Below are 9,543 nucleotides of genomic sequence, written 5' to 3' on the forward strand. Positions count from 1 at the left end.
TGATGATTTTGAGCCTCCTTTCCCGTCCCTAGGATAAGCAAAGCTAGCTGATGGCCCAAACTCTCTACTATTATAAGGGTTACCAATTTGCTTCCCATATATATCTTCATTAGAAAATTGACGACGCATTGAACCGAATCAGGGTTGGAGTCACCCGAATTAAGCCATATTGCTCAAACAAATGGGTTTTAAGATTATAGGTGATATGTTTGATAAAATATCTAGTGGTTTTTATTTACGGTTTTATATTTTTGTGTGAAAAAAAATTAAGTGTTATAGTTAAAGAAAAAGAGAAAAAATAAAAAAATAAAAATTGAATCAATATTTTAATTTAATTATTCTTAATATAATTCATTTGCCTTAGAAAGTGTTTGTAGCATATTCTCTTGAATGTGGGTTAATTGACAACTTATACAAATGTATGGGGTAATTGAACTAAGAAAGTTAATTTTAGGTGATTTAGATTTCGGGTGGGGCAATTTGCTTGTAATTTAAACGTAGACTTCATTATATTTCCTTATGGCCAATATTATAATTTTAATTGTTTGGATATACTCCAAATTCCTTTAGTGAAATTATCTAACGCCGTATCTTAGATAAGTTAGATTGAGTATTTTTGAATATATATTTATTTTTGAAATTATTGGAAACATAAAATATATAAAATGAATGATTGGGTAGTTAATTAAATTGAAATTGAATTAATTCCATATTTCTTGTGTAATAATTCGAAATGCATTATATATTTCCTAGAAACTTCAATTAAATAGCACAAATCTAAATATTTCAGACAAGCTTCAATTGTCTGAGCTGCAGATTAGAAAATTTTATCTTCTATTAGCACTTGAATCTATAGCATGCATGGCTTAAAGTGAATTTGGTCTTTCTTTATTCTATAAAAAATTATCCTATTTTAATAAATTATTAAAATTAAAAAAATTATCCTATTTTATATTTATTTTTTCTGCATACTCTGAGTAAGTAAAATATTTATCTCTTATATACATTAAGATAGAAAATAGTAGGCCTTCAAAATTAAGAGCAAGTTGGATATTATATTATTATATTTATTATGAATTTGATTTGTGTGCTATAAAATATTACTTTATAAAAATCATTTTACTTTATAATTTGTTATTCCAAACTAATCTATGGAGCAATATAATTTAAAAATAATAAATAAATGATAAATTGAAAATCTTGTTATAGATTTATTATATATATATATATATATATATATATATATAATATTATATTATATAAAATATATTTATCTTGGAAAAATTGAAATAATTTCTTTATATGTTCTAAGTATATATATGATCTGACCTTAACAAACTTATTTTAATTTATAATTCCAACAAACATGTCAATCAATATAAATAAATTAAAAATTAAAAATCTTTTCATATATTTATTTTAAATATATCTCAAATAGATTTAAACTAGTATTACTAATTTTAGTGACATTTAATTTTTTAGATCTTAATATATATAAAATAATCAAATATATTTAATAAAATATTATAATAAATAATTTATCCATAATAATAATAATAATGATAGAAGACCACCTCAAAACAAAAAAGGACGTCTGTGCGAAATATGATGTCATAATCAACAAGAGTATACTACTCTTTATCTTCCAGTTCCATTTTATGGTAACCATTATTACACGGCTCAAGTGTCAATTTTTTAAGCAAAGAAAATGATCCTCCATTCACCTTCTCTCTTTCCTCAAAACCACAGCACCGCTCTCTGCTCTTCTTCCCACAATGATACTTCTTCATCTGCAGTAAGCATACCCTCCCATTATGTTATTAAGCAATCCAATTCCATAAGATTAAACAAAATTAACAAAGATGAGGCGAAGCCATTTAGATGTTGCTCATGTGGAAGGAGGCATTTCCTTGAAACGAGTTTGCTTTCAGCAGTATCTGATGCTCCTGCAAATGCTTCTGGCTATAAGGTGTGTGTTATATTTGTTTGATATATTTACATAATCAAGAGTTCCACACATAATAACTTGAAGATTTATACTTTGTTTTCTTCTTTTTTTTTTTTTGGTAAAATAAGGCTACAATGAATAAAGTTCGCCCTCCAAGACCGGATTGGTACGAGGAACTTTATGCATCCGTTTTGAATTCAGACATGATGAACTCCTATGAAGCAGAGGTTAGTTAGCCTTTTTCTTACAAACTAATTTTTGCCAATTTGCATTTCTTTCTTCCATTCTTTCTAGATTTATTGGCTGCCCATTTGATGCTAGATTTTTTTTTTTTTTTTTTTTTTTTGGGTAAGATTGCAGCTTACAAGTCACAACTATTTGCTAACTTGAGAGGAAAAGCAAAAAAAGTATTAGAGATTGGAATTGGCACTGGTCCTAACCTCAAATACTATGGTAATGATGACGATGTGGAAGTCTTTGGTGTGGATCCTAATGGCAAAATGGTAAAATATGCACAGAAAGCTGCAGAAGCTGCTGGCCTGCCGCCTGCCAATTTCAAATTTATACAAGCAGTATGTATGCTTCTGTTGTTGCATTATCTGATTCTGAACTTACTTCAAAGTGGGATCGCTGGTTATGTTTGATCCCATGGTCTATTTTGCCATGCATCTTGGTGATAAATTGTTCTACTTCGTTAGTTCTTTAAGCATTGGCAGTAGGGCCTGAGCTACTCATTTGAATCCCTCTTTCTTTCCATGAGGCAGGCAGGTCATATTATAAAGTTATTGCTATTGAGTCCAAAGTTTGATCATATCTGTTTTTACTATAGGAACGTATCATTTTATTGAAATTGCTGTATGGAAACCGAAAGGTGAAGAAATTGTTGCTTACATCCAGGTTGGGGAGGCTATACCATTAAGTGATGCTTCAGTTGATGCAGTTGTTGGAACTCTTGTACTATGTTCCGTTACTAATGTCGATCAGACATTGCAAGGTAATTGATGTTTCTGGGGATTTTGGTATACTGGAGATGAACATTCTTTAGATCCAAAGGGATAACTGCATAAGCTAGAAAACATAGCACAAATACCAGTTTGAACTTCTTTGGTTAGATATAATGCTCCCTTGTTGTGGATTAATCCTCTTTGATTCCATAAGTTAAGATATTCACTGTTTTGTTCAGCCTAATAATTTCAGTGGCAATTATATATATATATATATATATATATATATATATATATAAAGGTGTACAAATACATGGCAAACATGGCGTATACAATCATTTAAGTCCACTCACTTTTAAATTGTATGCTAATTTAATTTGTAGAGCGTGTACCGTTACAGAAAACAGTTATGGGCATAAATATCTGAAAATTCAAGCTGCTGATTAAACTTTAAACTTGTTTCTAGAGGTGAAGAGAGTGCTAAGACCAGGTGGGCTGTACTTATTTGTGGAGCATGTGGCAGCAAAAGGTGCAGACTAATAGCTTTGAACTTCTTGATTCATTGGCAAGAGAGTTCCATCTTAGTAGATGAGCAGTATTGTTATGGTCTCTAATTTTTTTTTTAATGATGCTGGGTGATGCAGAGGGAACATTTCTTAGATTTGTGCAGAATTTGCTCGACCCTTTGCAGCAGACAGTTGCTGACGGATGTCACCTAACAAGAGAAACAGGAAAGAAAATTTCTGAAGCTGGCTTCTCAGGCGTTGATTTGAACACAACCTTCTTGTCTAAGACTGCTTTTATAAACCCTCAAGTGTACGGAATAGCTAGCAAGTAATGGTAAGAGGATGGCCGACCTTTTAAGTTGATCATTAAGATATAGCTATAGAATTAGCATACCATATGGAGAATCAAGCTTCTCCGCAAGTGTACTTGTGGCTAAAGTATAATTTACAGGCCCCTTTTTCTTTTTTCTATTGTTTCTGTCTTTTTGGTTAATTATTTCTATATGTACTCTACTTTTTGTTCATCTGCAAAAATTCTCTTCTTTCTTCTCTTTCTTTCTTTTTTTCTTAGAAAAAAGGAAAAAAGATTATATCATTTTGATTTGATAATTAGAATTTCAAATTTCTCTAATAGCCCTAAGTTCTCTTTTTTTTTTTTTTTCTCTTGATATTATCTATTCAAATGAATACTCAACAATCAAAATGATAATCTTGATATTTGACTGAATAAAAATGGGCTTGGAATCGAAATTCCCTTGCTCCATAAAAGGAGTGTCTTTTCTTCCTAGAACCAGATTATCATTGAAATCGCTATAAGATTTTGACAAAGCCAATAAGCACGAAACAAACAGGGAAAGGATAGTGAAGACGATGATGACGAAGAAGAAGAGAAGGAGGTCAAAAAGGAAAAGGGTAATAGCATGGCGACATCCGATAAAGAAGAAAATGAGGAACACAATTCCATTGGCATTCTCTTAAGAATCTGGCAAAATGATACTGAAAAGGAGTCACTGATCCTACAAATTAGAGCCTACTGGAGTTGATGATGGTCAAACGGTCAAACTTCTTAAAGCAAGGAATTCCTAGGATATAAATATAATATATATATATATATATATCGAGTATCGTATGCTACTCCAAATCTCTGACAAGAAGAAAATTAAAATAAAATAAAATTCCACAATGTTATCCACATTCTATAATTTTTAATCATGTGACTGTTTCTATGATTAGTTTATTTCTTACTTATTTTATTACATATTATCTCTGATAACAAAATGAAAAGCTTGAAAATATGTTTTAAATATAATTTAAAATAATTGAGTTGGGCTGAATCATTATTGATTATCAATTAATATTTTTATGAGTTATAATAAAGAGTAATAATTAAAATTTATAAATTTTAATCAATTAAATATATATTAATTATGAAACTATTTTATATTTATAGTAATTTTAAATATTTAATTTAGCTAATATTTCAATGTAATAATATGTAAATATTATAAAATAAATATCAGAATTTAAAACTATTTGTGAATGATATATTTTATCTTTTTTAGAAAAATATAAATTTATAAAAAGATTAAATTACAATCATACGACTACTTAAATTAACTAAAATACCGTAATTTATAATAATTTTAATGTTTTTATATATTTACATAAAAAATTTATAACATTAAATTAAATTTATTAAATCCTTAAAATGTTTATATTAATTAATATAATTTTTATAAAATAAACATATAAAGATATTAAAAATCATATAACAAATAGAATTCAACTATGCAGCGCCAAATCCAAGAAATTGCTTTCAATTAATCAAAATAACTTCTGTCCATCACCCATAAATTAGGGTTTTCATTATTACTATTATTATTATTATTATTATTATTCGCTTCGAGGGTTTTCATTTTCAATTGATTATTTGCTCTGTCTTTCTGCAAGACTTTTTTCTCTTTTGTCTTTCACTACGTTGCCGTCTTAATCTTCGGCAAGCAATTACAATTACTCTCATTCTCTCTCTTTCAAAAGATATGAGTTTTAAGCTAATTTCTTTTTTGCTTCAAAGTCTCATTTAAGTTGCTTTCTTGGCTTCTGTTTTTACTAAACTAGTTCAGTTCAGTTTCTAACTTGTTAATTTGATACTACTGAAAAGAGGAAGTTTATGACTTTAGTTTTAAAGTTTAATGGATTTTTCTTTTTATAGCTGACCAGGTAGTCTGTTAGTGCCTGCTTGCATGTGGTCAATTAAATTGTTGTAGCATTTGATTCTGTTTGTTTATTTTTCTTTTTAATTTTCTCTGCTGATTCCACTGAGTTTTAATATCAAAATCGATTTTGGAAAAGGTATATTCACACTCGGAGATTATTGTTTTGTCAGGTTTGATCAATATCAGGCTTGCACAGAGGAATGCCTGCTATTTGAATTATGCATTGCGTCAGTTGGTCTTCATAGGCCAATAAAGTACAGAAAATATCTATGATTTCCTGAGACGTGCAATTTCCAGTTGTAAGCTTTAAAAAAGTTGAAACTTGCTAGAAGAATTGTTTTGGGGAAGTTTTATAGAAAATAGCTAAGACGGGTTCACTCTGTTGTGTGGCTGCAAGGCCACATGGATCGAACATGGCCAGTGGGGACTGGTCCATGGGTCAGTATGAGCCTTACTGGCGAACTAATACAAGCTTCTCACCACCCCCATCAAGATGGGATTTTAGTTTTCCATCAGAAGAGCTTCTGAATGATTTGCCTGATAGTAATTTATCGCAGGAGTCTTCAGCATCATTTAGCAACAATAAAGAAAGTACATGGATGAGAGGCAACCAATTTTGTGATCATCAATGTTCTGCATCTGATAGTGCAGGCGCCTTCTTTAGTAGTTCTCCTGATCTTTCTCCAGGCCCTGAATGGACGCCTCCAGCAATACAGGAAATCAATGCTGATGAGTATGAAACTGCAACAAAGCTAGGTATTAGCAATTATCACTTCTTCTTTTTCTGTTGCTTGCTTATGCTTTAACCTGAATTTATGTTTTTCTTTTTGCAGTTTTTTTGATAGTTGATGATCTTGTTATAGAGGGGTCCAAGAGATCGTATTTAAAAAAATAACCTGCTCAAAACTCCCTGAATTTGCATTTTATGTGCAAGTTAACCTATTGGAGAGTAGCAAGACTTGTCATTTAATGGGCTTTACATAGTTCCATCTATCATTTTCAGATTTCAAATGGAGTTCAGTTCTCTATAGAGAATTCTCCACTTCTTATCAACAGAGAAAAAGTAATTGTTCTATTCGGAGATGATAAGTTTTGAGTGATCAATTAGATGTGTCTTGAAATACAATTGTTTGTGATCACAGCTTCCTTGTACTTGTGTGTAGCACTTAAGGAAGTTGATATGACCAAATTGCTCTTTCTCCTCTTTCTCTTTGCTGTGGTAGTTACTAATGCTGTGATAGATACTAAATATTTGATGTGAATTCTGATATTTACCCTCTTCATTGCCTGAATTTTTGTATCTTTTCGTCAGTGACATGGACATGGTTTTGATGTAGATCAGCACTTGGCATCTCTTGGTTGATTACATTCCCCTTCCCTACTTTTTCTTTCCCTTTATCTTTTCACTTGAGTTTGCCCTTCTAAGTTGCTTTAAGTTGTAGTGTGGAGAAGCGGATGCCTAAGGAGTAATATACTTCGAATCTAATTGAATTTTTCTTATGTGTGTGTCTGCATCATTAATCAGATTGTGAAGTATAACTTTTGACATGTTATTGCATAAGATGGTTGAAACTTGGACAAGAAATACTTTGTGGAAATAATTTTCATTTGTTCTTATCTGTGAAAAGGGTACTCTTTATCTTTTTGAATTTACCTTTGTGATATTTGAACAATTACCCTTTATCAGAATCTTGAGTTGTTTGTGAGACTGGCATTCCCACTTCTCGGTTTACCTATCATGGCATTCATCTCAGCTATTACAGCACAATCTGCTCTAAGGTACTAGAGAAATTGGAAGAGGAATAGAGCTGGTAGGGAGAGAGGACAAGCCAAAATGAATATCGGTTGATGCATTCTTGTGTTTGGGTTATTTGGTTAAGCCTTAAACAGTTTGGGAATTATCCATAATCGTTGGAGGAATAGGTTCAGTATAAATTATTGTTGTCTTGAGGGTTGTGGATACTGTGGGAGAACGTTTCATGAAACTGACCTTATTAAGAAGTATAAATTTGCATATTTATTTGTGGCCTAATCATTATTACTCCCTTCCTTTTCCTTTGCTATTTTCACTTTCCTCATCCGCCCCTCAAGTTTTAAAGTAAGGGCCTGTTTTTTGGAACTGCAAATGAAAATAGAAGTTTGTTGATGTTGTGAACTTTGGGTCCTTTGTTTATTCTCTAAAATCTCTCTTTGGTTTTTGAGGGGAATTTTTGATGGAACTGACCTTATTAAGTGCAAGTAGACAGCTTTGTTTGTTTAGTATCTAGCTTCTTTTTCCTCTAGTATTTTCATTTCCTCCCACTTTCCCCTCTAAAACTCACAATTCAAATTGAATTTTTGTTGATGCTGTGAACTTTGGGTTTTATTTATTCTCTCAGAGGTCAAAACTCTTTTTTGCTTACTACTTCTTTCCTATTCTCTCTTTGGCGCTTCTCTTGTTGTATTTTATTGTTGTGCCACCAGTTCATGTTTCTGTTGATATCGTCATCAGTTTTTTCTGCTTCTTAATTTAAATAAATGTCCATTTACCTTTTTGAATGAATTTGCTAGGTCAAGTTTTGCAGCAACTACCCTCCAAGGCTGCAATGGAGGTAATGTATCAGGTTAGAAGTTGGAAACGCTACTATCTTTCTATGTTTCAGTTCCCTGATTAGAACTAAACCCTTGCAGAAAACCTATAGGAATCCAGAGAGCGGGAGATCCACTACATCCTGTTATTATAGCAGCGATTCGGAGCCCAAACTCAAACCATGTCTGTCCACTCACTGTAACTTCTTGGGGCATCGTTCCCTTTTGTCCAAACCTATCCATCCTTTGTTCTTTCCCACACAAGCTGAAGGAGATGCTTCTGAAACTCCATCTACTGGGACTTCAGAGTTTCATGCTGCTTCCCTACAGAGAGATGTCCATTGTTGGAGCAGTGCTAGCAGTAGCAAAGATTTTACTGATATCTATGATACATTTGAGTCTGAAAGCTTGAGTCAATCATGTTCATCTGATGGTTTTAGATGCGGATTGTGCGAAAAGCTTCTTTCGCAAAGATCCCCGTGGAGTTCTCAGCGGATTGTGAGGAGTGGAGACATGCCTGTTGCTGGGGTTCTTTCATGTTGTCATGTTTTTCATGCAGAATGTTTGGAACAGGGGTCACCTAAGGAATATAAAAGTAACCCTCCTTGCCCTAAATGTATCAAATTGGAGGGTAGAAATTCCACAGAGCTGCAAGGTTTTCAGCGGGTGAGGAATGATTTCCCTACTCTTAGACCATTTTCTGAGTATGGATCATCTAGGCCCTGGGGCCATGTGCCAATAGGAGATTGTGTTGAAGTGGCATCACATCCACCCAAACGAAATACTATGTCGTTACTCAATCGGCACGCAATGAAAAAGAATCTTTCTTTTAGGGTAACTCTAGCAAGGAATTTCCAGGGAAGCTGAAGAAGACTGGCACATATTCTTCAAAGTTGCTGAGTGGAAAGTCTGTTGATTTGGGACAGTTGGGTATGAAGAGATGGTAATTGGAATGTGAATGTGATTTTACTTTTTTCATGTAGTTTACTTGTTGATTATATCACATCTGCTAAACAGATGCCTAGCAATTAGCAATAGGAACAGATAACTGAGTCATTTTGTATAGTAATTTTTGCCGACTGTTTATTGAGATTGGTTTTGGAACATATGAATTTCATCTTATAGAACTGTGCTCTCTTCATGTTTGCCGAAAGTATGCTTTTAAAAAACTAAAAAGTTAGTGAAGTATGTTTGCTGAAAGGACATGTTTGAACTTGTTGCTCCTGACGTTGCAAATTGGTTCTAATCAATTGGACATTAAGATATCATGAAGATGATGGGCAGGTACTAATTTGTTGCGGTTATGATCTCAGGACAGCATTTACCAGCAACCAAGTGCAGGTCGATCCACTTCGTTGCGT

General features: G+C 32.5%; 2 protein-coding genes across 2 annotated transcripts; both read left to right on the forward strand.

The window, feature by feature from the left end:
• The first annotated feature begins 1,659 nt into the window (after positions 1-1,659).
• Positions 1,660-3,949, forward strand: LOC8281827 (putative methyltransferase-like protein 7A). Its single transcript, XM_002522413.4, has 6 exons — positions 1,660-1,969; positions 2,077-2,175; positions 2,302-2,520; positions 2,846-2,942; positions 3,359-3,421; positions 3,537-3,949. Exons 1-6 carry the CDS (start codon positions 1,709-1,711, stop codon positions 3,728-3,730), a joined length of 933 nt encoding a protein of 310 aa, XP_002522459.2. The 5' UTR covers positions 1,660-1,708; the 3' UTR covers positions 3,731-3,949.
• Positions 3,950-5,236: 1,287 nt separating this feature from the next.
• On the forward strand, positions 5,237-9,288 carry LOC8281826. The gene is given in 4 exon segments (XM_025157973.2): positions 5,237-6,370; positions 8,165-8,205; positions 8,285-9,011; positions 9,014-9,288. Coding segments are annotated over 4 exon segments (1,227 nt in total). The 5' UTR covers positions 5,237-6,027; the 3' UTR covers positions 9,130-9,288.
• Positions 9,289-9,543: the final 255 nt, after the last annotated feature.

The sequence above is a fragment of the Ricinus communis genome, chromosome 1, assembly GCF_019578655.1.
Source record: "Ricinus communis isolate WT05 ecotype wild-type chromosome 1, ASM1957865v1, whole genome shotgun sequence".
In the NCBI taxonomy this organism is placed as follows: Eukaryota; Viridiplantae; Streptophyta; class Magnoliopsida; order Malpighiales; family Euphorbiaceae; genus Ricinus; species Ricinus communis.

Excerpts from the sequence above, each read along its gene's own strand:
- LOC8281827 (XM_002522413.4), top strand. The coding sequence starts at position 1,709 with ATGATCCTCCATTCACCTTCTCTCTTTCCTCAAAACCACAGCACCGCT. Across the intron at positions 2,176-2,301 it reads TGAACTCCTATGAAGCAGAG|ATTGCAGCTTACAAGTCACA; the intron begins GTTAGTTAGCCT and ends TTTTTGGGTAAG. Across the intron at positions 2,521-2,845 it reads ATTTCAAATTTATACAAGCA|GTTGGGGAGGCTATACCATT; the intron begins GTATGTATGCTT and ends GCTTACATCCAG.